Below are 26,815 nucleotides of genomic sequence, written 5' to 3' on the forward strand. Positions count from 1 at the left end.
CCCTGTTGATCCCAGTGTCCCCTCCCCGTGTCCAGAGCCGGTGCTGGGATCCCCACAGGGCACCCCCGAGTTTATCCCAGTCTAATGGAGGGATTTGTCTAACTGCCCCACCTTAAACCTGAATTTAGGCTCAGCTGAGTGGGGTTTAGGGGGAAGGGATGGCAATGGGTGACACGTGGGGCCTGCCCTGTGCTCATGCTGGTGTCACCTTCTGCAGGTGACAGCGGGGAAGTGACCTGGGGGTGTCCAGGGAAGGGTCTGGAGGATCCTGAGGGAGCTGGGAAGGGGCTGGAAGATCCCGAGGGAGCTGGGAAGGGTCTGGAGGATCCCGAGGGAGCTGGGAAGGGGCTCAGCCTGGAGAAAAGGAGCTCAGGGGGAATTCCTGGCTCTGCACAACTCCCTGCCAGGAGGGGACAGCCAGGGGGGATTTGGGATCTCATCCCACGGAACAGGGACAGGAGGAGAGGGAACGGCCTCAGGCTGGGCCGGGGGAGGCTCAGGGTGGAATTCCAGCAGGAATTTCCTCATGGAAAGGGCAGCCAGGCCTTGGAAGTGCCCAGGGAGGTTTGGAGTGCCCAGCCCTGGCGGTGTCACCTGGGGGTGGCACTGAGTGCTCAGGGTGGGCATCGGGCACAGCCCGGACTCGATGATCCCAGAGGGATTTTCCCGCCTCAGTAATTCCGTGATTCCGTGAAATCCCTGACGCTGATGGGGGAAAACCTCACAAGGCTGTCGCTGAGCTCGGCAGCTCCTGGGTTTGGGAGGACGGATTTGTCCAGGGAGGGGCAGAGAGGTTCCCACCGCACTGCCACTGACCCCGTGTCTGTGTTTCCTCCTCCTCCTCCTCCTCCTCCTCCCTCGGCGGGCGAGGATGCCGGGACAGGAGGGGTTTCTCGGTGCCACCCACCACGCCAGCACCCAGCCACCACCACTAGGTACCACCCAACACCTTCTCGTGTTTCTGGTGCATGCAGAGGCTGAGGCTCGCTCCCGCTCTCCCGCTAATCCCGGGGATGGATCCCTTTGATTTCACCTTCTCCTCTGCCTGCAGAGCTTCCAGAAGTGCATGGGGAGGGCGCTCAGGAGGTGACCCCAGCTGGGCACGGTGGCTGCATGCTCTGGGGAGGATGGAAACTCAAGGGAGGGGTTTAATCAGACCTCTTTTTACTGTTTTAGTTAATTTAATTTTATTTTTTTTTTTTAAGAGATTGAAGCCTTGAAATTCTTTCAGGAGGAAAACTCCCACTCCTCCCTTTTCTTCCTCCTCGCTTTCCCCCCCACCCCTTTTCCGCAGGGGGGAAGGTGGGAGCTTCGAAAAGGCCCTCAAACAAAAGCTCCTTCCAGCCCGTTCTGGGCAGAGAGCGGGCACCAACATCTTGGATCAAAACCGAACCTTGTCCTCCCAAAATGTCTCCTGGGCCGAGAAACCACCTTCCCCCTCAGCCTGCATGGACGATGCTCCTCTGGTGCTGCTGCTCTTGCTGGGACCCCTTTGCCACCCCAGTACTGGGGCGCTGCTCCTCTTGGGATGGGGAGGGCTGCTCCCAAAAACCTCCCTGGGAGTGATTCCAAGGGGGATAAAACCCCGCTGCGAGGGGCCTGCAGAGCTCCCAAAAAAATCCCTGTGAGCAAATCCAAGGGGGATAAAACCCCGCTGTGAGGGGCCTGCAGAACTCCCAAAAAAATCCCTGTGAGCAAATCCAAGGGGGATAAAACCCCGCTGTGAGGGGCCTGCAGAACTCCCAAAAAAATCCCTGTGAGCAAATCCAAGGGGGATAAAACCCCGCTGTGAGAGCCCTGCAGAACTCCCAAAAAACCTCCCTGGGAGTGACTCCAAGGGGGATAAAACCCCGCTGCGAGGGGCCTGCAGAACTCCCAAAAAAATCCCTGTGAGCAAATCCAAGGGGGATAAAACCCCGCTGTGAGGGGCCTGCAGAGCTCCCAAAAAAATCCCTGTGAGCAAATCCAAGGGGGATAAAACCCCGCTGTGAGAGCCCTGCAGAACTCCCAAAAAACCTCCCTGGGAGTGACTCCAAGGGGGATAAAACCCCGCTGTGAGAGCCCTGCAGAGCTTTCCCGCCGCTGGGTGGGGAAGGATCTCTCCTGGCACCTCCCGGAGCAGCAGGACGGAGGTGCCAGGCTGGCAGCGGAGCTCTCACCCCCCCGTCTGTGTCTCTCTCCCCGTTCTGTGCCCCCACAGGTGACGGTGTGCTGGGTGGAGGAGCTGCCGGCGGGTAACGGGCGCTCCCTGTCTCCCCAGGCCGAGCACGCCGGCATCCGCACCTACTTCTTCAGCGCCGAGAACACGGAGGAGCAGGAGTCCTGGATCCAGGCCATGGGCGAGGCCGCCCGCGTGCAGATCCCCCCCACACAGAGGTCAGTGCCACCAGCACTGCCCGGCCCTCCTGGGGACACGGGGCTGCCCTCGCTCCACCCCCTGGGACGTTTGGGGGGCGTGGGGGGACATTTTGGAGAAGGGAGCCCGCGAGGCTCCGGGATATTGGTGACCCCTCTGTGGTGCCACCGCTGGGACACTGGTGACCCCTCTGCGGTGTCTCGGCACCCCCAGGCACGAGAAGCCGGACTCGGAGAACATCCCCCCCAGCAAACACCACCACCACCACCACCAGCAGCACCACTGCAACGCCGCCCACCGCGAGCACCCCAAGGCCGAGCCCGACGCCAAGACCCGCGGCGAGGGCGACGGCCGCGGCTCCGAGAAGACGGAGCGGAAACCGTCGGACGCCAAGAAGGATCCTCTGGCCAAAGCCAACGGCCTGAGCGGGCAGGAGCCGCCCTCGGAGCCGGGCAGTCCCTACCCCGAGGGGCCGCGGGGTCCGGCCGGCGCCGAGCGGCCGGCGCAGCCGAACGGGTGGCCGTACCCCTCGCCCAGCCGGCCCGGCAGCACCGCCTTCCCCCCGGGAGGGGACGGGGACAGCGGGGCCCAGCGCCGGAGCGTCGCCCCCAGGTCCCACCCCGAGAAGGTGGCGCAGCGCAAGAGCTCCATGACGCAGCTGCAGCAGTGGGTGAACTCCCGCCGCGCCACCGGCGCCCCCGAGGAGCTGCGCAGGTGAGGGCGGGGGACGGGATGGGGCTTTGTCCCCTGGGGCTGGTCCCCACGCTGGGGGGAAAAAATCTTGATTTTTGGCTGGGGTTTTGGAGGGATGCCTTGGAGGAAAACTCTGATTTTGCCTGGGTTTTTGGAGGGAAGCTTAATTTTGACAAGGTTTTTGGAGGAAAACCCTGATTTTGCCAGGGGTTTTTAAAGGAAAACCCTGTTTTTCCCAAGGCTTTTTTTTGAAGAAAACCTTGGAGGAAAACCCTGATTTTGCCAGGGGGTTTTTAGAGGAAAACCCTGTTTTACCCAAGGTGGTTTTTTTGAGGAAAACCTTGGAGGAAACCCATGATTTTGTGTGGGGGTTTTTTTTTTGGAGGAAAACCCTGATTTCGCCAGCTATTTTTGAAGGAAAACTTTCACCGACTTCATCCCACGAGCGTGGGGAGGGGGGACACAGCCGGGAGAACCCCCAGGGACGTGCCCAGACGGCGCCTGAAGCTCTCCCGCTGTCCCACCCACCTCCAGCCCGGCTCTCACCTCCCTGTCGCCCTCCCCAGCCCCACCAGGTTTTACCCCGTATCCCGCCGGGTTCCCGATTACTACTCGCCCTACTCGCCTCAGTACCCCGAGGAGTACCAGTACTACCCGCCGGGCGTGCGCCCCGACAGCATCTGCTCCATGCCCGCCTTCGACCGCCTCAGCCCGCCCTGGGCGCTGGAGGACAAACGCCACTCCTTCCGCAACGGGGGCCCCTTCCACCCCGCCTTCGGCCGCCAGGACGTCCCGCTGTGGCTGCCGGCGCCCCCCAGGCCTCCCAGTTACCTGGACGAGGTGGACGCGGCCTCGGGGTCCCTGAGGAGGATGTCGCTGCAGCCGCGCTCGCGCTCGGTGCCGCGCTCGCCCAGCCAGGGCTCCTACGGCCGCGCCAGGGTTTACTCGCCCGTGCGCTCGCCCAGCGCCCGCTTCGAGCGGCTGCCGCCCCGCGGGGACGAGGTCTACGCCGACCCCGCCGCCTTCGTGATGCGCAGGTCCATCAGCTCGCCCAAGGTGGGCACGGGGCGGGGCGGGGGCGTGGCGGGGTCGTGGTTGTGTCCCCACCGTGCGCGTGGCCCGGACGCGAAGGGTCACAGAGCACGGGGATTGTGGTGGAGGGTGGGTTTGGGATTCCCGTTGTCGTCCCGCGAGGATTCCCTGGTTGTGTTTGTTCCATGGGATGGGATGGGATCGTTGTGATTGAATCCTTGTGATGGGATCTGTGAGATGGGTTGCATGGGATGGGATGGGACCCATGAGACAGGATCCATGAAATCGAATGGGATCCTTGGGATGGGATCCATGGGATGGGATGGAATGGGATAGGATCCATGGGATCCATGGGATCCATGGGATGGGATGGAATGGGATGGGATCCATGGGATCCATGGGATGGGATGGAATGGGATGGGATCCATGGGATCCATGGGATCCATGGGATGGGATGGAATGGGATGGGATCCATGGGATCCATGGGATCCATGGGATGGGATGGAATGGGATGGGATCCGTGGGATCCATAGGATGGTATCCATAGGATGGGATCCATGGGATGGGATCCTTGTGATGGGATCCTTGTGATGGGATGGGATCCATGGAATCCATGGGATGGGATCCATGGGATGGGATGTGGCGGTCAGGGCCACCCCAAGATGAGCTCCCGAGCAGGGAGCGCCGATTCCCCTGTCCCTCTCCTGCCCTCTCCTGTTCTCTCTCCTGCTGTCCCGTGTCCCTGACGTGGGGCTGGGGGTCCCCTCTCTCCACAGTACGATTACCTGGGTGACAGGCGGCCCGTCCCGGCCGGGGTGTACCCGTACCACTTCCCGGCGTCCCCCACCATCCACGACAAAATGGTACGTACCCGCTGTCCCCTGGGGGTGACCCTGTGACCCTGGGGACGTGGGGCAGTTTGGGGGGGTCCTCACTCAAGGCGGCCAGGGAGGAACCAGTGCACCCCAGGGGCAGCTTGGTGGGTCACAGCTGGGCCTTTCATTGGTGTCTCCCGGCCATTCCCGAAGGAAATCCATGTGGGAATTCCCTCTGTAGCAATGGGACGCCCTCGGACCCCCAAGGTGCTGCTCCCTGGCTGAGGCCGGCACTCCCCCAAACCCCTCCCGCTCTGCTTCCTCACATCTGGCCACAGCTGCTTCCTTCTCCTTCTGCCTCGCGTCCCCCTCCCGGAGCTGGGGGGGGTGACACCGGGAGGTCCCCGCAGATCCCAAAACCTTGGGACAGGACCGCCAGAGAGGAGGGAGAAGTGAATTTCACCACACCCCACCCACGCTGCCCATCCATGCCCGCAGCCGGAGGCAGGGTCTCCCCAGGATTAAAACCCCCCCAAAAAACATCAATAACAAACCAGCTGCCCGGGGCCCTCGGGGCACATTCCCGGCAGCATTCCCGGCCCCAGGGGGTCATTCCATAGGCTTCCCCCTCCCCTAACCGCTTTTGCTTCTTCTTTTATGTGTTTCGCTGCTCGTTTCTTGCCTGCTGGCTCCTGGTAGGATGAACTTTTAGACCTTCAGTTGCAAAGAAACCTAGAATATTTGGACCAGCAGGTAGGCGGAGCTGGCTGCCAGCCTCACCTCGCCAGCTGCTTCTTGTCCCCTCTCCGTGTCCCTGTCCCCTCCTGCCATCCATCTTCTCACCCCTCCTGGCATCCCAGCAGCATCCCAGCAGCATCCCAGCAGCACCAGTTGTTGTAATTTTTTATTTCTTTTTGGTTTTTGCTTCTTCCATCCTCTGCATCCGCTCGGCAGAAAATTCCCTCCCGACCTCTGGCAGTGCCTCTGTGTGGTGTGGTGTGGCGGAGCAGTTTTGGGGGGAGTTTTTTGGGGGGGTTTTTTTGGGGGGAAGATTCCAATGTTTCCGGGAGGTTGAGGTGGAGTTCTGAGGGTGCAGAGAGTCGGGAATTTCCCAGGTGCCAACGTGGCCGTGCTGTCCCCAAGGCCAGGGGTGGCAGGTGACCCGTGAGGACCCGTGGTCGTGGTGATGTGGTGACCCCTCGGGGGTGAAAGGTGCAGGTGCAAGAACCCAGCAGCGCTCAGGGGGTTCTTGGAGGGGATTTGGGGAGGAAAATCTTGGGTTTGCCAGAAGTTTTTGGAGGAAAACCTTGAAGGAAAACCCTGAAGGAAAACCCTGATTTGGCTGGAAGGTTTTTGGAGGAAAACCTTTATTTTGAATTGGTGGTTTTTGGAGGAAAACCCCGATTTTGAATTGGGGTTTTTGGAGGAAAACCCGGATTTTGAATTGGGGTTTTTGGAGGAAAACCCTGATTTTGAATGGGGTTTTTGGGGGAAAACCCTGATTTTGAATTGGGGTTTTTAGAAGAGAACCCTGATTTTGCCACAAGTTTTTAGAGGAAAATCTTGATTTTGCCGGGGGTTTTGGAGGAAAACTTTGATTTCAAATGAGGTTTTTGGAGGAAAACCTTGCAGGAAAACCCTGTATTTGCCAGGGTTTTTGGAGGTTTTTTTTTGAGGAAAACCCTGTATTTGTCAGGGTTTGTTTTCTTTTTGAGGAAAACCTTGGAGGAAAACCATGATTTCGTGTGGGTTTTTTAGAGGAAAACCCTAATTTTGCCCTGGTTTTTTTTTTTGAGGAAAACCCTGATTTTTCCAGCTATTTTTGAAGGAAAACTTGCACCGACTTCACCCCAGGAGCATGGGGAGGAGGGATACAACCGGGAGAACCCCCAGGGACGTTCCCAGGCAGCGGCTGAAGCGCCAACCGGGCACAGGAGCTGCATCCCCGGCCAGGCTGGCACCATCCCACCGCGCTCCCGGCGCGATCCCATTTGGCTGCGGATCTCCGGTGGCCGGGATGTGTGTCCGCCCTGGAGCGGGGCCAGCCCTGGGGCAGGAGCTCCCGCTGCAATAAAAGCTCCCCTCGCTGCCTCTCCTCGGCGCTTTAAAAACGCTCCCTAAAAAAGTTTGGCATCTCCTCCTCCTCCTCCTCTCCCAGCGGCCTCTGGAGAGGTTAATTCGGAGTGACGCTGTCAAGGGCCTCTTTTCAAACATCCTCCTGTTCTGTTTTCTCTCTCCTTCCTCCCCCCGGCTGCGGCCCCAGCAGGGTCTGGGCCCCGGTTTGGTGACAAAGTGTTGTCACCTTTTGGATTTCAGGGGTCCCAGGGCTCCCTGTTGAGGGCTGGAGGCTCTGGGGTGAGCTGGGTGGAGCTCAGGTGCTGGTGGCTCGAGTGGCTTTGTCACCTGGTGACAATGCTGGTGACTCGAGTGGCTTCGTCACCTGGGTAATGCTGGTGGCTTGAGTGGCTTTGTCACCTGATGAGAGTGCTGGTGACTTGAGTGGCTTTGTCACCTGGCACTGGTGACTTGAGCGGCTTTGTCACCTGGCACCGAGGGAGCTCGGCCACCACCGGCTGTGCCCAGCTGGCTGGGGACACTCCTGTCCCCGCAGACTGGCACAGACCATGCCTGGCAGCAGGGATGTGCCATTCCCGGTGCCTCCTGGAAAAGGGGACGCTGCTGTCCCCAACGCCAGCTGTCAGCCACCTCCCCAGCAGTTCATTTGCAGGGCCACGCCAGCCCTGGCCGGGCGCAGAGCCGTGGGGCAGCGCCAGGGCCCGTCCGTGTGTCCGTCTGTGTGCCGGGCCACGCTGCCGCCGCCGTCTGTCTGTCTGTGCCGTCCGCTCCGAGCTGCCTCTGTTCGATCCGTGTTCTCCCTCCGAAAAAAATCCGCACGAAAAGGAGCGACAGCAGCGCCAGGCCACAGCTGGAGCCCCTGGGCCACCTCAGGGGGTGGCGTTTTGCATCCCTCGGGCTCGTGGAGCGGTCACGGCTGTCACAGGCGCGTGTCCCCGCTGACCCGTGTCCCCTTTCCTTCCCTGTGTGCCGCAGATGAGCGAGAGCGAGACCCTCATCACTATGGTGAACAGGATGGTGGAGACCTCCTCCCCTAGGGCCCAGCTCTACATGCAAGTAAGGCTCCGGCCACCAGGCCCTGCACGGCCGTGCCGGCCACCCGGTGTCACCTGCTGCCACCCGGGGTCACCTGCTGCCATCGCCACTCTCAGCCGCGGCATCCCGGCACATCCCGCTCTCGGGGGAAACGCGCTGCTCCATCCCAGGCTTTGCTGTAACCCATCCATGAGCCATTCCCGGCCGGCAAATCCTCGTGCCTGCAGCGCGAGGTGGGGACAGAGCTGTCCTCGGGGACACTTGGGGACAGAGCCACCCCAGGGGACTCTCGGACAGAGCCACCCCTGGGGACTGTCAGGGACAGAGCCACCCCTGGGGACTCTCGGGGACAGAGCCACCCCTGGGGACTCTCGGACAGAGCCACCCCTGGGGACTCTCGGGGACAGAGCCACCCCTGGGGACTCTCGGGGACAGAGCCACCCCTGGGGACTTGGACAGAGCCACCCCTGGGGACTCTCGGGGACAGAGCCACCCCCGGGGACTCGGACAGAGCCACCCCTGGGGACTCTTGGGGACAGAGCCACCCCTGGGGACTTGGACAGAGCCACCCCTGGGGACTCTCGGGGACAGAGCCACCCCTGGGGACTTGGACAGAGCCACCCCTGGGGACTCTCGGGGACAGAGCCACCCCCGGGGACTCGGACAGAGCCACCCCTGGGGACTCTTGGGGACAGAGCCACCCCCGGGGACTCGGACAGAGCCACCCCTGGGGACTCTCGGGGACAGAGCCACCCCCGGGGACTCGGACAGAGCCACCCCTGGGGACTCTCGGGGACAGTGCCACCCCCGGGGACTCGGACAGAGCCACCCCTGGGGACTCTCGGGGACAGAGCCACCCCTGGGGACTGTCAGGGACAGAGCCACCCCTGGGGACTGTCAGGGACAGAGCCACCCCTGGGGACTCTTGGGGACAGAGCCACCCCCGGGGACTCTCAGACCAAGCTGCCTGCAATGAATTTTGGGGACAGTGCCACCCCCGGGGACTCTGGGGCGCGCAGAGCTTGGCTCGTCCTTGTTTTCCAAGTGGAAGTAGTGGGGTGACAGGAATGCAGCTCCTGACCCAACGCAGGAATTCCTGAAGCAGGCACAGGGAACAGCCTTTCCCCCCTCCCGAGGCTCCTTCTGTCCCCAGCACTGGGACATCCCTGCCATGTCACATCTCTTGAGCCCCTCTGGTGTCACCCATCGCGGGTTGTGCTGCCCTGGGCGCTTCCTGGACGGGATTTTGCTACGAAAAAAAACCCAAACAAACAAACACCGGCGCCTGTTCCCATCTGCTGCAGCAGGGATGTGCTGGAGGGTGAATCCTCCGGCTGGCCGCGCTCCCTGCCCGGAGGCCGCTCCATCCCGATCCACCCGGCTCTGCCTCCGGCCCCGCGGGCATTTCCCACATCCGGATCCATTTGCATCATCCCGGAGCTTTAAAAGGCTCCGGAGAACCTTCTCTGCTTTCTAGCAAATAACGATTCCTCCCCCCCCACACACTCCTTCCTATCTCGTGCCTTTCATCTCCAGCTCTGGGGAGGCAGTTAATTGCCGAAGGACCCATTAGTAATTGAGATTTCCAGGAAAGGAAAATGACTCACGGAGGAGCCGGGCGGGGGTAAAACAGCGGCTGATTTATGGGTGCTCCCACTCCCGCCGAGGTGGAATTACAGCTCCACGGCGCTGCCTTTTGTTTTCCCTGCCGCCGGAACGGGAATGGTGGCGGTTGAGGATTCGCGAGGAGAGGATGTGGCTGGATGGTTCCCGTCGGGAACGGGCAGGGAGAGGCTGTGACTCCATCCCGGTGACTGATGGGGAGCATCCACCGGCTCCGGGGCGCGGCTCCGGCCTCCTGTTCCCGGCTCGCAGGAATGGGGAGAGGGGCTGGGAGCTGCCTCCCCTTCCCTGGGCGTCCCGGCAGAGGGCCGGGCTCAGCCCTCGCTCTGCTTGCAGGTGACGCCGTTCCCGGAGCCCTACAGGGACAGCCTGCACCCCTACAAGATCAGCGAGCAGGACACCGATGTAAGAGCCGGTCCTGTCCCCTCTGTCCCCTCTCTGTGTCCCCTGTCCCCACAGGCAGAGCTTTGATTTGATTTGATTGATTTTCAGAGATAAATCTCGCCCTGAGTTTAGGTCTTGCCCCACCTCCCAGTTTGTCCCGTGTCACCCCCGACTCCCTGCAATGACAGCAGGAGGTTGGAACCCCCCATGTGACCACCACCCCCAAAAATCCCATCAGTCCTGGCTGCATCCCGGTGGGATTCTCATCCTCCTCATGCTCTCGCCTCTCTCTCTTCCCCCCCTCTGGCACAGAAGCTGCTGGGGAAGCTCTGCGAGCAGAACAAGGTGCTGCGGGAGCAGGAGAGGCTGGTGCAGCAGCTCCGGGCTGAGAAGGTACGTGGTGGCACCTCAGGTGACCACACGGGGACATGGGGGTGGCACGTGCGTGGTGAGGTAGTGACGTCACCACGGGAGGGGTTGGGTTGTACCTGGACACCTAAACGTGTGTCCCCTGCCACCCTTAACTGGACATCCAGGTGTGTGTGTCCCCCTGTCACCATTAACCTGGACATCCAGGTGAGAATGTCCCCTGCCACCCCTGAACCTGGACATTCAGGTGTGTGTCCCCCTGTCACCCTTAACCTGGACATCCAGGTGTGTGTGTCCCCCTGTCACCCTGAACCTGGACATCCAGGTGTGTGTGTCCCCTGCCACCCCTGGGTCGAAGGGACATCACAAACATCTCGTTCCACCTCTGCGCCGCTATCCCAGGTTCCCCAACCTGGCTTTGGACACTTCCAGAGACGCAGCAGCTGGGGACATTTCTGAGCTGGGGGAGAGGCCGTGGCACTCCTGGTGCGTTATTGACCAGCCAGGACCTCGTGTCTCCACCTGTCCCCGCAGGAGAGCCTGGAGAGTGCCCTGATGGGGACGCACCAGGAGCTGGAGATGTTCGGCAGCCAGCCCGCCTACCCGGAGAAGCTGCTGCACAAGAAGGAATCGCTGCAGAACCAGCTCATCAACATCCGGGTGGAGCTGTCCCAGGCCAGCACGGTAACGGGCCGGATCTGGGTCCTTTTCTTCCCCTTCCCGGATGGAAAACGAGCAGGGAATTCCCCTTGGATGGCTGGGGACAAAGGCCCTCACTGGGGACAAAGCAGATTAGGGACCCCCCAGGTGCCACCTCGGCTCCTGGTTCTGTCTCTGCTGTGCCTCGGGCACCTCAGAGCTTGTCCCCACTGCTGCCACCCCCTCCCCAGCTCGGGGGGCTGTGCTGGGTGACAAAGACCCCCCTGATCCCCCCCCATGTCCCCTCAGGCCCTGGCAAACAGCACGGCCGAGTACGAGAGCCTGGAGAGCGAGGTGTCCACCCTGCACGATGACCTCTGGGAGCAGCTGAACCTGGACATCCAGGTGAGAATGTCACCTCCACCCCTGAACCTGGACATCCAGGTGTGTGTGCCCCTGTCACCCTGAACCTGGACATCCAGGTCACAGTGTCCCCTGTCACCCTGAACCTGGACATCCAGGTCCCCTGCCCCCCTGGGGTCCCCACGGAGATGAAATCCCCCTCTGCCCCCCTCCAGTGGGCTCCCCATGCCCAGCCCTCATGTCCAGCCATGGCCACCGAGGGTGACACCAAGGGGGACAGCCCAGAGTCCCCCCAGCTGCCCCCCAGCCCAGGTGGGCTCCTGGGGAGCAGATCCCGACCTTCCAACAGGACAAAAACTCTGGATGTGACGGTTCAGGCTCAGCCAGATCCCACAGCTCAGTTTGGGGCTGGGGTCCTGCCTGGTGTCCCCAGGACCCCTCCGAGCTCTGCCTTTCCCCCGCCCAGAACGAGATGCTCAACCGGCAGATCCAGAAGGAGATCTGGCGGATCCAGGACGTGATGGAGGGGCTGAGGAAGAACAACCCCTCCCGTGGCACCGACACGGCCAAGCACAGAGGTGACAGTTGGGGCTGTCCCTGGGGTGTCCCTTCTGGGCTCCTGCTCAGGGGAGTGATTATCTCGTCATTATCTCGTCGTTAATTATCTCACCGCTGCTCTTTTCCCTCACAGTGGCGCTGGGCCCCTCGGGCACGTACAGCTCCAACAGCCCCGCCAGCCCCCTGAGCTCTGCCAGCCTCACCAGCCCCCTGAGCCCCTTCTCCCTCATCTCCGGCTCCCAGGGATCGCCCACCAAGCCGGGCCCTGGCGAGGTCAGTCACCCTGCTGTCCCCTCTGTGTCACCAGCAGGGCATAGGGGGGGGCTGCTGGACACCGGGCACGGCGCTGCCACCCCTGGTGGCTCCTGTTTTGGTGTCACCTGGTGACTTTGGGGTCTGTGGTCCTTGCTGTGGAGTCCGGGGGGACGAGAGTTGCTCAGCTCCAGGTTTTTGGCTGCTCCTGGTGCCACCACGGCCGCTCTGAGTGCCCTCACGCAGGGCTGGTGTCACCTTGGTGCACAGGACATTCATTTAGGGCGGAATTTGGGGACTCTCCAGCCCCGCCTGGCCGGACAGAGACGATAAGAACCCTTCATTTGGGCAGCCCCCAAACCCTGCCTGGCACTGGGGACAGCGAGAGGGACACCCCAGCGCCACCTCCTCCTCCTCCTCCTCCTCCATCCCTCTCTCCAGGACGCTTTCTTTGACCTCGGGCTCTTCTCTAACTCTGTCTCTTCTCTGCTCTCACGCCTCCCGCTCCCGCCCGCCCCAGGAACCGGGCCCGCCTCGACCTCCCCTCCCCAAGTCCTACGTGCCCCTGGAATCTCCTCCGGCCGTTCCTCCGCTCCCCAGCGAGAGCCGCCTCTGGCCCTACCCCGCCTCCCCTTCCTGGCACCAGGGCGGCGGAGAGGCCAAGCGGGGACAGGTACCGAACCCTGCGGGGCCCCGCCACCCTCCTCCTCCTCCTCCTCCTCCTCCTCCTCCTCGTGGCTGGGATGAGGCAGGAGCGCGGAGGTGGCACTTGTCGCGGGGACAGCTCTGCCTGCCACCACCCCTGGTGTCCCCAGCAGGTCGCCACGCCCTGTGAGCGCTCAGGACAGGGATTGTCCCCTCCTCCTCCTCATCCTCCTGGGGAGGTTGTCCCTGGTTGTCCCCTCTGCTTTGCTCTGTCACTGTCCTTCGGTGTCACTGCTCCCCGCGTGGCGCTGGCAGGCCCCGAGCCCTCGGCTCCAGGGCAAACCGGGATTTGGGAATTCCCGGTGACCTCTGGGCTGTGTGTGGGGACACAGAGGTGACACGAATGTCCCCACAGCCAGGGGTCGGGCTGTGTGGCCAGGGACAGGCAGTGGCTGTGCCGAGCGGGGAAGGGACACGGCGCCAGCGCAGGTGGCACTTCCAGCTGCCGTGGGTGGCACAGTGGTGGCACTGTGTGGGTCCAGGGGCGTCAGGGTGCACTAAAGGGGGCACACTGGGCTGCAGGGGCTGATTGTCACCGTGGGATTGTCACCTCTGTCCTTTCGTGTGGGGACAGCGGTGGGTGCCCAGCCCTGACAAGATGGGACACAGCAGGGACAAGAGCAGAACCCCTTCAGCCCCTTTCCCCAAATTTTTGGGGTGCTCTGGTCCCACCTGGCTGCTGTCCGTGTGTCCATGGAGGGTGTCCATGGTCGGTCTGTCACCCCGAGAGCAGCAGGTGTCACCTGTGTCACTGGTGTGTCATCCCAAGAGCAGCGGGTGTCCCCTGTCTATGGTCTGTCTGTCATCCCAAGAGCAGCGGGTGTCCCCTGTCCATGTGTCCCTGATCTGTCACCCCGAGAGCAGCGGGTGTCCCCTGTCCGTGTGTCCCTGATCTGTCACCCCAAGAGCAGCGGGTGTCACCTGTGTCACTGGTGTGTCATCCCAAGAGCAGCGGGTGTCCCCTGTCCCTGATCTGTCACCCCAAGAGCAGCGGGTGTCACCTGTGTCACTGGTGTGTCATCCCAAGAGCAGCGGGTGTCCCCTGTCCATGGTCTGTCTATCACCCCAAGAGCAGCGGGTGTCCCCTGTCCATGGTCTGTCACCCCGAGAGCAGCGGGTGTCCCCTGTCCGTGTGTCCCTGATCTGTCACCCCAAGAGCAGCGGGTGTCCCCTGTCCGTGTGTCCCTGATCTGTCACCCCAAGAGCAGCGGGTGTCCCCTGTCCGTGTGTCCCTGATCTGTCACCCCAAGAGCAGCGGGTGTCCCCTGTCCGTGTGTCCCTGATCTGTCATCCCAAGAGCAGCGGGTGTCCCCTGTCCCTGATCTGTCACCCCAAGAGCAGCGGGTGTCCCCAGGCGGAGCGTGGCCCAGCACCGGGGCTCACCGGGGCCCTTTTCCCCCTCCCCAGCCCAAGCCCGGCCTGGAGCAGAGCAGGAAGGACGCGGCCCGTCCCGGCCCTTCGCCCGAGGCGCTCCCGCAGAGCCGGCCCGAGCAGGACAGCGACAAACAAGCGGCGACAAACAAGGGTACGGCGCCGGGGACACCCGGCGGGATCCCGGGGGTGGCGCTGGGACCTTCCCCCGGGTCACCCTGCTGTCGTGGTGTCCCCGCAGTGGGAATCGTCCCCCCCAGGACCAAATCTCCGGCGGAGGACGAGGTGGTGCCCAGGAGGAACGGGCTGGCCAACGGGCTCAGCTCCCGGGTAAGGCTGGGATGGGGGTCTGGGGGGTCTGGGGGCTCGGCTGGGGGGTCTGGGCGAGCCTAGGGGGACTCTGCTGCAGCCTGGGGACAGGAACCTGTGGCCGGGTGGCTCCAAGTGTCACCATCCACTGTCGTTGTAGGACACGAAAGAAAGACGAGAGACTCCAAATATTTCAGAGGGCAAAGAGAATAGAAAAAAAATACTTTATTGTCTAAATCTTATTACCTTTTGTAAGGTGTTCCCATACAGACTTGACATGGTCGGTGAATAGGAGCGACACTTCTCTGATCCCACTAGAGAAACAGCAAAACAACACCTGGAGAAAGGTGGTTTTGAGGGAGGAGAGTTGTTGGCCGAGATTGTTTTGAGAAGAAGCTTTCTTGAGAAATTTTTTTCCTTGGGGAAAAGTTAGCAGCTGCCAGCAGGCTAAAAAATCTCTCAGACCCAGAAATGTCAGGCCCCACCATCCACCTCCTGGAGACCCCCAGGGCGAATTCAGCGCCTTTCCCCCATCCCGGGAGTGACACCCCGGGTGTGACACCTCGGGAGTGACATCCCAGCGGCTCACGGCAGAGGCGGGTGGCACCGGGAGGATGTCACCGGCCACCCGCGGGTGACCGTGGTGCTCCGCCGTCCCCAGGAGCGACCCAAGAGCGCCGTGTTCGCCACCGAGACCAAGGTGAAGATGAGCGTGGAGGAGCAGATCGACCGCATGAAGCGGCACCAGAGCGGCTCCATGAAGGAGAAGCGGCGCAGCCTGCAGCTCCCCAGCCCCCAGCAGCTCGCCGGCCCCCAGCCCGACGCCCCCGGCACCAAAACCCCCTCCTCCTACAAGGTGGTGAGTCCCCTGAGCTCGGCGGATGGAGGGAGGGAGCGGCGGGGACAGCGCGGGGTGGCACCAGGGGACAACGCGCCACCCCGCGGGGACGCTGTGGCTCCGCAGGTGCGGCGGCACCGCAGCATCCACGAGGTGGACATCTCGGACCTGGAGGCCGCGCTGCGCTCCGACGAGCCCGGCAAGGTGTACGAGACGCCGCAGGAGGAGATCGCCCGGCTGCGCAAGATGGAGCTGGAGCCGCAGCACTACGACGTGGACATCAACAAGGAGGTGGGGGATGGACTCGGGATGTCCCCGAGTTGTCCCCAGGGTGGTCACACTGTCCCCTGGCCTCGGGGGGCATCCTGGGGCTGTGTCCAGGTGGGGGGTTGGAGGGGACAGGTCGCCAAGTGTCCGTCCCGCTGTCCCCAGCTGTCCACGCCGGACAAGGTCCTGATCCCTGAGCGCTACGTGGAGCTGGAGCCAGAGTCGCCCCTCAGCCCCGAGGAGATGAAGGAGAAGCAGAAGAAGGTGGAGAGGATCAAGACCCTCATTGCCAAATCCAGGTGAGGCTGCAGCGCCCGCACCGGCCGTGCCAGGGGTCATCCTGAGGGGGACTGACCACCCACCTGCACCCTTCCCTGGGCAGAACTGACCACCCACCTGCACCCTTCCCTGGGCAGAACTGACCACCCACCTGCACCCTTCCCTGGGCAGAACTGACCACCCACCTGCACCCTGCACCCTTCCCTGGGCACCCTGGCAGGAACTGACCACCCACCTGCACCCTGAGGGGAACTGACCACCCACCTGCACCCTTCCCTGGGCAGAACTGACCACCCACCCAGCTCCAGCCCATCCCCACCCATCCCAGGGGGAACCTACCACCCCTCTTCCCCTTTCCCACCCCATCCCGGGGGTCCTGGCGGGGGTGCTGACCCCAGGTGCCGTTCCCAGCCTGCAGAACGTCATCCCGCTGGGCGAGGGGGAGGTGGACACCCCGCAGGACCCTGAGATGCAGCTGCAGGAGCAGGAGAAGAGGATCGAGATCTCCTGTGCCCTGGCTGCCGAGGCCTCGCGCCGCGGCCGGATGCTCTCGGGTGAGGGACGGGGGGCTCGGAGGGTGGGATCCTCCAGATCCTGGGAACAGGGAGGTGCCGGGAGGGTGAAGGCAGGTGCAGGTTTGGCGGCAGGGCAAGGGGTCAGTGCGCAGGAGAGGGGTCAGGGACAGGGGACAGGTGATGCCAGCAGCTCCTGGGGCTGCCTGACCCCGACATCCTGGAGCAGCCGTTCCACAGCTTCCAGCACCTCGTCAGGAGGGTGGGAGTGCCTGGCTGGGTGGCATGAGGTGGCATGAGGTGGCACCCCGTGCAGGGGGGTTGTGGTGTCACCCCATGCCCAGGGAACTGCGGTGTCACCCCATGCCCAGAGGGACTGTGGTGACACAGGCTGGCACCTTGTGGCCGTGCATGGTGGCACTTCGTGCTGGGGGGGATTGAGGTGGCACGCCGTGCCCAGGTGAGCATGGTGACATCCTGTACCTGGCTGACCGCGGTGTCACACTGTGCCTGGGTACCCACAGTGTCACACCATGCCCGTGTGCCCGCGGTGTCACACCAGGCCAGCAGTGTCACACCATGCCCGTGTGCCAGCAGTGTCACACCATGCCTTGTCCATGAGGAGCCCTGCCGGGAGCTCACGTGCGCGTGCTGTGCCCAGCTCTGACTCTCTGCCCTGCCAGCTGTCGCTCTTTTTCCTGCCAGCTGTTCCTCCTTGCCCTGCCCAGCTGTGGCTGTTTGTCCTGCCCAGCTGTGGCTCTGTCCTGCCAGCTGTTCCTCCTTGCCCTGCCCAGCCGTGGCTCTGTCCCCTGCCCAGCCGTGGCTCTGTCCTGCCAGCCGTGGCTGTTTGTCCTGCCAGCTGTGACTCTCTCTCCTGCCAGCTGCGGCTCTGTCCTGCCAGCTGCCATTCTGTCCTACCCGCGCTTGCTTCCCCCTCTTTCCTTTCTCTTTCCCCCTTGCCCCTGCCCAGTCCCGCTGTCCCCTGCCCGCTGTCCCCCGCCCGCTGTCCCCTGCCCGCTGTCCCCCGCCCGCTGTCCCGTCCCCGCTGTCCCCTCCTTCACTGCCCTCTCCGGTTTCTCGTTTCCAGCTCAGTGCGCTACCCCCAGCCCTCCCACCTCCCCAGCCTCCCCGACTCCACCGGCCAACCCGCTGTCGTCCGAGGCGCCCCGGGCCGCCGACAGCAGCCACCTCATGCGGGTGTGAGCCTCTGACGTAAGCACCTCTTCTCTCTGACGTCATCCCCTCCGTCCCTTCGCTGCCACGTCAGCTCCGGCTCCTCCATGGACCGAGTGTCCCCCCCCCCTTTCCTCCCCGCACCAAAACCGAGGCCGGGATGGAAAAGGGGGAGCCCAGCATGAGAATTTGGGGGGTCACAGCCTCCCCCCGGCTCCTCTGGAGCCAAATTCCCGCCGCGTTTCCCACGGGGAGGGTGGGGCAGGGTGGAGCCCCCCCAGCTCAGCCCCTCCGTCCTGTCCCCCCCCTTGTCCCCAGCTCAAGCCCTGGCTGCTGCCGGCGCCATCAAGTTCCACGGGGCCACCTTTTAGTCCCCTCCTGAGGTGACACCGAACCTGCCGCCGCCGCCCTGGGCTCTCCCGGACCCCCCTCCCTCCCTCGGCCACCGGGAGGTGCGGCACCGACCCACGGCAGCCCCGCCCCGAGGACACGGACGGGTGAGGGATGTCCCCGAGGAGCCACCGGGGCCACGGGGACACGGCGGTGACGGCGGCCACCGGCCCGGCGGCGAGCACAGGACTCCGGGGACTGGCTCTCGGGGTGGGGACCCCAGCAGGGACGGTGGTCCCACCTTCCAGCGCACCTGGATGCTCCTCCTCGGCTCCTCGGGCGCCGTCTCCCTTCCCCGAGCTCTGATCCTGGTTTTGGAACCCGTCTGTGTCACCGCCGGTGGCTCAGGGGACAGGACGGGTGGAGGTGGCACTGTGGGGACACGGAGGTGGCACTGTGGGGACACGGAGGTGGCCGGGGTGCTCCCAAGGGCTCGCCGAGCACGGAGTGGGAGCTCTGGGCAGGGATGGGGATGTTGGATACATTGGATGGGAGCAGAGCAGGGGATTGGGGTGCCAGGTGGGAGCTGTGGGGTCGGCAGGGATCCCGCTCTGGAGGGGTTTGGGGACAGCGGGGTCACCTGGGCTGTCCCCATCCCGCCGCCACCCTCCCAACATCCCTCTGGAGCCTCTCTTCCAGCGGTTCGCATTTCCTGTAGCAAATCTCCCCTTTTCTTTATCGTCCTGGAGGGTGGGGGAGGAAAAAAAAAAAAACAAAACAGAATCCCTGGAAGGATGTGAGGGCAGCAGGGAGCTGGAGCCAGGAGCTGGATCCCAAATCCCAAATCCCAAATCCCTCCTGGCCCGACCCCAACGCCCCCCCCAGGACCTCCCTGCATCCCAACCCCAACTTAGCAATACTTGTAGGATCCCTGGAGCCCTAAATCCCGCTCCCGAGCCCCCCCTTCAGCCCCTTTTAGCTCATAAAGCTGGCCCTTTATTTTGCTATTTACATGCCTTAATATATATGTTTGATGGAAATTCTACATTTATAATATATATCTATATTTGGTTTTCCTCTTCTTTTCCCGGGAAAAAAAAAAAAAAAAAAAAAAAAAAAGCTCGTGCCGAGCTCGCTCTTTCTCTCTCTCTCTCTCTTCTCCGCAGGATTTGTCGGGGCAAAAAATAATAATAATAAAAAAAAGATTCTTTGCCAGTTTATCAGAGGGGGAAGGAAATCAACACACACACAGAAAAAAAAAAAAAAAGAAAAAGAAAAAAAAGGAAAAAAAAAGGGGGGGGGAAGGAAAAAAAACCTATTTAAAAAATATATATATCTATTTTTTTCTGCTTTTATTAAAAAAGCAAAATTTATTTAAAAATGAAAAAAAATATACAGAGACTGTAAGTTTGGAGAGAGGATGAGTTTATTTCCCTGTGTTCCCCTCTCGGGTCACTGGGGCTGATCCCCCACCCCCCCGTTACTCTGGGGACATTTTGGGGACATCCTGGGGTGGCTGTGGGGCAGCGATCCCCACCTCTGGCATCCCAAGAGGACAAGGAACATCCCAAAGCCACCAGCTGCCATCCCCAAGGTGTGACCCGATTTTATTTTATTTTAAAAAAAAATATATAATTAATAATAATAATAAAAAAAAGGAAGCCAAACCTTAATTAATTAATTAATTTTATTTTGGTTATTATTTTTTCATAAACACTTCATAAAAAGCAGTGACTTGTTAACCCGGGAAGGATTTGCATCGGGAGGAAATAAATCTATTTATGCATTCGGGGGGAGGGCGGGACGGGAGGGCGTTTGGTTTTCTGGGATATTTTCCTAGCGGTAGAGAAATAAAAATATCTATGGAACAACGATGTTTTCCTGATTTTCCTTTTCTTTCCAGGGGTGAGTTTGGATATGGATTTTAATTTTAGGTGGGAGAAGCAGGGGGTGCAGGGGGCTCCAGAGGCAGCTCCGCCTCCCTCTCCCTGTTTTTTTTTTTTTTTGGGATTTGTTTTCCCGCTGGGGTCGGTTTTGGTGCTCGTGCAGGGATAAAATTCCCATCCCTGGGCAGTTTGTGGGATAAATTTCGGGAATGGCTGGATTTGGGTGGCGCTGGGGGTGACAGAGGTGCCACAGGGACGCTGGGTCTGGAGGAGCCGATGTTCCCATGCCAACCAGCAAATCCCGGGAGCCTCGACATTCCCAAAAGTCTCCTTTCCCATGGAGCAGCCTGGGATCCACTGGATCCGTGGGGATCCATGGGAATCCATGGGAATCCACGTCAGCTGCGATCCCTGGGGACACTGCAGGATCCCCGCTGTCCCCTCGGTGCCACGTGGCCACCCCATGGAAGCCACAATCTCCCTGGTTTTCCCTGGTTTAGGGATCCATCCCATTCCATCCCAGGGAACTCATTCCACGGGGACAGGGAGGGCAGGACCAGCAGGGTCCGGTGGCCACGAGCCACCGTGTCCCCCTGAAGCCACTGTGTCCCTTTTGAAGCCACCATGTCCTCCCTGGAGTCACCATGTCCCCCTGGAGCCACTGTGCCCCTTGGAGCTGTGTCTCCTTGAAGCCACCTTATCCCTTCAGGAGCCACCGTGTTCCCCTTGGGGACACCATATCCTCCCTGGAGCCACCGTGTCCCTCCTGGAGCCACCATGACCCCTCTGGAGCCACCATGTCCCCTCTAAAGCCACTGTGTCCCCCCTGGAGCCAGGGTGTCCCCCTTGGGGTCACCGTGTCCCCTTAGAGTCGCTGTGTCCCTGCCGAAGTCACAGCGTCCCCCCTGGAGCCACCACATCCTCCCTAGACCCACCATGTCCCCTCTGGACCCACGATGTCCCTTTTGGACCCACCATGTCCCCTCTGGACCCACCATGTCCCCTCTGGAGCCACTGTGTCCCCTCTAAAGCCACCATGTCCCCTCTGGAGCCACCGTGTCCCCCTGGACCCACCGTGTCCCCTCTGGACCCACCGTGTCCCCCTGTACCCACCGTGTCCCCCGGCAGCGGCGCCGTGGGCGTTCCCGGGCCCGTTAATGATTCCCAGGATGACGTGGGGACTAAAGGGCTTTTCCAAGGGTCACCCTGCCCAGCGGGGCCACCCTCGCCCGGCCTCGCCCAGCCCCAAGATGGTCTCCCTGAGCGACTTCCAGCGTAAGCAGCCCCGGGGTGGTGGCCGTGTCCCGGCGGGAATTCCTGTCCCGGATGGAATTCCCAACCCTGAGGGACCCGTGGGGACGTTTGGCAGGTCCCAATCCCAGCCGGGAGCTGCTGGATGGGGCTGGGAGGTTGTGAGGTGGAAAAAGGGGATGGGCTGAGGGTGGGGAGATCTTCCAGGATCATCCAGGGATCGTCTCCAGCCTTTTCCTGGAGGGGAAAAGGGGGGAAAAAAAAACTCAGGGAAAAGCTGGACGGGATTTTTCCTGCTGATTTTTCCTTTGTGGTTCCTGATTTGTCTCGGGGGTTTCTGGGCCTCCTCCAGGCCTGGCCCGGGGTGCAAAGGCTGATCCTGAGCTTTGGGGGGAAAAAAATCCAAAGGGTTTTTTTGTTGTCCTTGTTGGGACAGTGACAACACACAGAGGGACGCAGTAAAAATTCAGAAATCTTTATTACAACCACGCGCTGCCTTTTATACAGGTTTTACAAACCTCCAGGGTAACTTCTAATTATTGTTAATTATTCTATGTTCTTCAACCCTCTGTTAATTATTCCTTTGTCCAATTATTCTGTTCTATTTATTATTAGTAAAAGGCATTTTACCTGTCCGTCAAATCTATCCACTCTCGGTGTGTTTACGTATTTTCTTCACTGATTCTCGTGGGACAAACCCCTCGTTCTCACAGGGATAATATTATTTTTCACCCTCGGAAGAGATTTTTTTGTGTTAAAGGAACTTCTCATTCTCAAAACAGCTTCATGTGGGAATTCATTAATTGTTTGTTAGTTGCGCTACGAAGAAACGACAGCTTTTTACCCCGTTTACCTCATTTTTACCCCGTTTCACCCCATTTTTTGGGGGGGGGAGGAAAGGAGCAGGGGGGTGCTGGGATCTGGGGTGTGGAGCCGAGCCTTTGCCTCTGCTCTCCCGTTTTCCCCAGGGATCGGAGTGGGCCTGGTCGGCTTCGGCCTCTTCTTCCTCCTCTTTGGGATCCTGCTGTACTTCGACTCGGTGCTGCTGGCCTTTGGCAACGTGAGTAGGGCCGGCCTGGGGGACCCCACAGGCGGGTCAAGGAGCTGCCCTGACCCTCTCCCCTCCTTCCTCCTCTTCCCAGCTCCTCTTCCTCTCCGGCCTGGTCTTCATCATCGGCTTCCGGAGGACCTTCACCTTCTTCTTCCAGCGGCCCAAGCTGAAGGGCACCAGCTTCTTCTTCGGGGGGCTGCTGGTGGTGCTCATGCGCTGGCCCATCCTGGGGATGCTGCTGGAGGCCTACGGCTTCCTCTCCCTCTTCAGGTGTGGAGTGGGACCCTCGGGATCCTTGGGATGGGATCCCTGGGATGGGATCCCTGGGATGGGATCCTTGGGATGGGATCTCTGGGACAAGATCCTAGGGATGGGATCCTCGAGATGGGATCCTCAGGATTGGATCTTTGGGATGAGATCTTTGGGATGGGATCCTCAGTAGGGGATCCTTGGGATGGGATCCTCAGGATGGGATCCTCGGGATGGGATCTTTGGGATGGGATCCTTAGGACGGGATCCTCATAATGGATTCCTCAGGGTGGGATCTTTGGAATGGGATCCTTGGGATTGGATCCTCTGGATGGGATCCCTGGGATGGGATCCTTAGGATGGGATGCTCATGATGGGATCCTCATAATGGGATCTTTGGGATGGGATCTTTGGGATGGGATCCTCGGGATGGGATCCTCAGCGTGGAGCTCCCCGGAGCTCAGCGGGGCCTTTTGTGTCCACACAGGAGCTTCTTCCCGGTGGCTTTTGGGTTTTTGGGCTCGTTTGCAAACATCCCCCTGCTGAGCCAGGTGAGAAGGGGCTGGGGACCCCTGGGGGCTTCAATCCCTGACCGGGATCCGTCCCCACGGATGGGATTGCACAGGAAATGTCACCCTGGTGTCCCCAGGGCTGGATTTTCCCACTAATCCTGGTCTGTCCCCATCACAGTTCCTGCAGAAAATGGGGGACAGCGGCTCCATGGTGTGACCTGAGCAGTTCTGGGCCGAGTGGCTGCGATGGGACAGGGTGACACAGCCCCAGGTCTGGCTGTCCCCAAGAGCTGGTGACTCTCTTGTCCCCAGGACCCTCAGTGCTGGCCAGAGCCACCCCCCAGCAGGGACGGTGTCCCCTCACTGTCCCACGGAGCTCCCGAGCCAGGCTCCGGGGTCCAAGGGCTGTACCAGGCTGGATTCTGGAATTCCTGCCGTTATTTAATTCTTTTCTGTGAAAGATTTAATTTAATAAAAAAAAAAATTTGTCCGAGAGCGAGCTCAGACTGGGCTCCTTTCCCATGGCCAGGGCTTGTCCCAGCGCTGGCCCCCCCGGATGTCACCAGGAGGCATGGTCGCCATGGCTGGAGAGGGCACGGGGACATTGCCATGGCTGGAGATGGCACAGAGACCTTCCCCTGGCCATGGCTGGAGGTGGCACGGTGACATTCCCATGGTTGGAAGTGGCACAGGGACCTTCCCCTGGCCATGGCTGGAGAGGGCACGGGAACATTGCCATGGCTGGAGGTGGCACAGGGACATTCCCATGGTTGGAAGTGGCACAGGGACATTCCCATGGCTGGAGATGACACAGAGACCTTCCCCTGGCCATGGCTGGAGGTGGCAGGGTGACATTCCCATGGCTGGAGGTGGCACAGGGACCTTCCCATGTCCCTGTGGGTGACACTGCCTTCCCACGGCCAGCACTGGAGGTGGCACAGGGACATTCCCATGGCTGGAAGTGGCACAGGGACCTTCCCCTGGCCATGGCTGGAGGTGGCAGGGTGACATTGCTATGGCTGGAGATGACACAGAGACCTTCCCCTGGCCATGGCTGGAGGTGGCAGGGTGACATTGCTATGGCTGGAGATGACACAGAGACCTTCCCCTGGCCATGGCTGGAGGTGGCAGGGTGACATTCCCATGGCTGGAGGTGGCACAGGGACCTTCCCATGTCCCTGTGGGTGACACTGCCTTCCCACGGCCAGCACTGGAGGTGGCACAGGGACATTCCCCAGGGCAGGAGCAGCCCCAGGGACAGCCAGGGCACCACCAGGGACAGCCAGGGCATCCACAGGGACACCTAGGGGACAACAAGGGCACCTCCAGGGACACCTAGGCAAAAGCCAGGGCACCCCAAGGGACACGTAAGGGACAGCCGCGGCACTCCCAGGGACAGGCTTGCTGTCCCCTGGCTGTCTCTGGCAGTGTCCCGGCTGTCCATGGCTGTCCCTGGGGTGCCCTGGCTGTCCCTGGGGGTGTCGCGGCTATCCCCTGCCGTTCCCTGGCTTTCCCTGGTCGCCCCCTGGCTGTCCCTGGGGGTGGCATGGCTGTCCCCTGTCTGTCCCTAGGGGTGTCCCGGATGTCCCCTGGCTGTCCCTGGGGGTGTCGCGGCTATCCCCTGCCGTTCCCTGGCTTTCCCTGGCTGTCCCCTGCCTGTCCCTGGGCATGCCCTGGTCGCCCCCTGGCTGTCCCCGGGGGTGGCATGGCTGTCCCCTGTCTGTCCCTGGCAGTGTCCCAGCTGTCCCTGGCTGTCCCTGGGGGTGCCCTTGCTGTCCCTGGCTGTCCCCTCCCTGTCCCTGGGGTGCCCTGGCTGTCCCTGGGGGTGTCCCAGCTATCCCCTGCCGTTCCCTGGCATTCCCTGGCTGTCCCTGGCTGTCCCCTCCCTGTCCCTGGGGTGCCCTGGCTGTCCCCTGGCTGTCCCTGGTGGTGTCCTGGCTGTCCCTGGGGTGCCCTGGCTGTCACCTGGCTGTCCCTGGCTGTCCCTGGCTGTCCCTGGGGTGCCCTGGCTGTCACCTGGCTGTCCCTGGCTGTCCCCTGGCAGTCCCTGGGGTGCCCTGGCTGTCCCAGGTCGGGTCACTGGGCCTCTCCAGGGGCTGAGGTGGGCCCCGCCAGGCTCCGGCAGCACATGGGCCGCTGCAGTTTAATTAAACCCCAAAGCGATCACAGCCGGGCTGCTCCCCGCACAGCTCCCTCCTTAACGAGCAGGGGTTAATTAACCAGCCTGGGCTGAACCTGTTCCCTCTGGAGCCCGATGGGAGACGGTGGCTCGGTGCCTCTTGTCACCTGGCTGTGTCCATTGTCACCTGGCTGTGCCTGCTGTCACCTGGCTGTACCCGTTGTCACCTGGCTGTGCCTGTTGTCACCCGGCTGTGCCCATTGTCACCTGGCTGTGCCTGTTGTCACCTGGCTGTGCCCGTTTTCACCTTGCTGTGCCCATTGTCACCTGGCTGTGCCTGCTGTCACCTTGCTGTGCCCACTGTCACCTGGCTGTGCCTGCTGTCACCTGGCTCTGCCTGTTGTCACCTGGCTGTGCCTGCTGTCACCCGGTTGTACCTCTTGTCACCTGGCTGTACTCGTTGTCACCTGGCTGTGCCTGCTGTCACCTTGCTGTGCCCACTGTCACCTGGCTGTGCCCACTGTCACCTGGCTGTGCCCGTTTTCACCTTGCTGTGCCCATTGTCACCTGGCTGTGCCTGCTGTCACCTTGCTGTGCCCACTGTCACCTGGCTGTGCCTGCTGTCACCTGGCTCTGCCTGTTGTCACCTGGCTGTGCCTGCTGTCACCCGGTTGTACCTCTTGTCACCTGGCTGTACCCGTTGTCACCTGGCTGTGCCCATTGTCACCTGGCTGTGCCTGCTGTCACCTGGCTGTGCCCGTTGTCACCTGGCTGTGTCCATTGTCACTTGGCTCTGCCTGTTGCCACCTGGCTGTGCCTGTTGTCACCTGGCTGTGCCTGCTGTCACCTGGCTGTGCCCCCTGTCACCAGCCCAGGTGCGCTCCAGGTGACAACAGGGCTGGGAGCATCCCTGGGCTCATTTGGGCACCCAAATCCCAGCTCAGGGAAGGAAAATGAGATTTCTGGCGGGAATCTGGAGGGCTGGAGCCTCCTCAGTGCCTCTATTCCTGCTTTGCTTCGCTCCAGCTGGAAATTCCCCACTTTTTCCTGGTGAGGAAAATTCATTTTTAGGCCTTTACCGGGAGGAAGAGGAAGATTCCCAGAGCTGCTCAGGATGAGGAGATTCCCGAGGTTTAGGGCCGCCCATCCCTGTGGAAACCAGCGTGGAGGAGCAGGAAATGCGCCCGGGTGGGAAAACCATGCCAAGGACGAGGAGATTCCCTGGATGGCACTGAGGGATCACGGAATCATGGAATCATTTGGGTTTTTAGGGATCTTCAAGCCCTCCCCACCCCACTCCCTACCATGGGACACCTTCCCTTATCCCAGGATGCTCCAAGCCCCACCCAGACACTTCCTGCAGCTCTTCCAGGCTCGGAAAATCCTCAGGGAATTGCTGTGAGCTCCCTCAGAACCCGAGCTCCTCTCCCGGAGATTTTTTCTGGGAATGTTTTCCCCCCCAGCTCTGTAAATCCTCTCCCTGGCAGCGTTTTGGTTTCAAGCACAAGCTCCGGGTTTGCCCTGACGTCAATCCCCGAATTCCCCCGGTGCTGGTGCCATCCAGAGCCTTCCCTAAACCCTTCCCAAAAGTTGTTTTTGTACTCCGAAGCTTTTCAGTCACCCGGAATGAGGATCCTCACCAGCCTCGTGCGTTTTTCACCGGCAGGAAAAAAAACCCTGGATTAGGAAAGTGTGGAAAACGTGTGGGAAGAGCAGAAATTCACCTTTTTTTTTTTTTTCTTTTTTTCCTGTGCTGCTCCAAAAGATC

The 26,815-nt window shown here is 61.3% G+C and overlaps 2 protein-coding genes across 5 annotated transcripts in view; both read left to right on the plus strand.

Annotated features, from left to right (window-relative positions):
* The window catches only part of PLEKHA6 (pleckstrin homology domain containing A6), a 53,072-nt gene extending 33,196 nt beyond the window's left edge, over positions 1 to 19,876 (plus strand). For 3 of the 4 annotated variants that reach the window (XM_066203876.1, XM_066203877.1, XM_066203878.1), the window contains 21 exons: positions 2,201 to 2,376; positions 2,570 to 3,070; positions 3,616 to 4,105; positions 4,858 to 4,944; positions 5,596 to 5,649; positions 7,948 to 8,028; positions 9,967 to 10,035; positions 10,327 to 10,407; positions 10,918 to 11,067; positions 11,332 to 11,427; positions 11,852 to 11,963; positions 12,077 to 12,216; positions 12,716 to 12,868; positions 14,308 to 14,425; positions 14,513 to 14,601; positions 15,242 to 15,439; positions 15,545 to 15,709; positions 15,851 to 15,984; positions 16,376 to 16,518; positions 17,564 to 17,688; positions 17,968 to 19,875. In XM_066203876.1, coding sequence (XP_066059973.1) covers positions 2,201 to 2,376; positions 2,570 to 3,070; positions 3,616 to 4,105; positions 4,858 to 4,944; positions 5,596 to 5,649; positions 7,948 to 8,028; positions 9,967 to 10,035; positions 10,327 to 10,407; positions 10,918 to 11,067; positions 11,332 to 11,427; positions 11,852 to 11,963; positions 12,077 to 12,216; positions 12,716 to 12,868; positions 14,308 to 14,425; positions 14,513 to 14,601; positions 15,242 to 15,439; positions 15,545 to 15,709; positions 15,851 to 15,984; positions 16,376 to 16,518; positions 17,564 to 17,679 — 3,153 coding nt within the window. In that variant the 3' untranslated portion in view covers positions 17,680 to 17,688; positions 17,968 to 19,875. Of the gene's footprint in view, positions 1 to 2,200; positions 2,377 to 2,569; positions 3,071 to 3,615; positions 4,106 to 4,857; positions 4,945 to 5,595; positions 5,650 to 7,947; positions 8,029 to 9,966; positions 10,036 to 10,326; positions 10,408 to 10,917; positions 11,068 to 11,331; positions 11,428 to 11,851; positions 11,964 to 12,076; positions 12,217 to 12,715; positions 12,869 to 14,307; positions 14,426 to 14,512; positions 14,602 to 15,241; positions 15,440 to 15,544; positions 15,710 to 15,850; positions 15,985 to 16,375; positions 16,519 to 17,563; positions 17,689 to 17,967 lie in introns of all 4 variants that reach the window. The other variant, XM_066203879.1, reaches the window with a different exon arrangement.
* Positions 19,877 to 21,088: 1,212 nt separating this feature from the next.
* Positions 21,089 to 23,416, plus strand: GOLT1A (golgi transport 1A). Its single transcript, XM_066204042.1, has 5 exons — positions 21,089 to 21,140; positions 22,085 to 22,176; positions 22,259 to 22,437; positions 22,904 to 22,967; positions 23,107 to 23,416. The coding sequence occupies exons 1-5, from the start codon at positions 21,116 to 21,118 to the stop codon at positions 23,143 to 23,145; spliced, it is 399 nt and encodes a 132-aa protein (XP_066060139.1). The 5' UTR covers positions 21,089 to 21,115; the 3' UTR covers positions 23,146 to 23,416.
* Positions 23,417 to 26,815: the final 3,399 nt, after the last annotated feature.

Source organism: Chamaea fasciata, unplaced genomic scaffold (genome assembly GCF_029207755.1).
Source record: "Chamaea fasciata isolate MVZ Bird 193981 ecotype frontalis unplaced genomic scaffold, bChaFas1.0.hap1 SCAF_25, whole genome shotgun sequence".
Classification (NCBI taxonomy): Eukaryota; Metazoa; Chordata; class Aves; order Passeriformes; family Sylviidae; genus Chamaea; species Chamaea fasciata.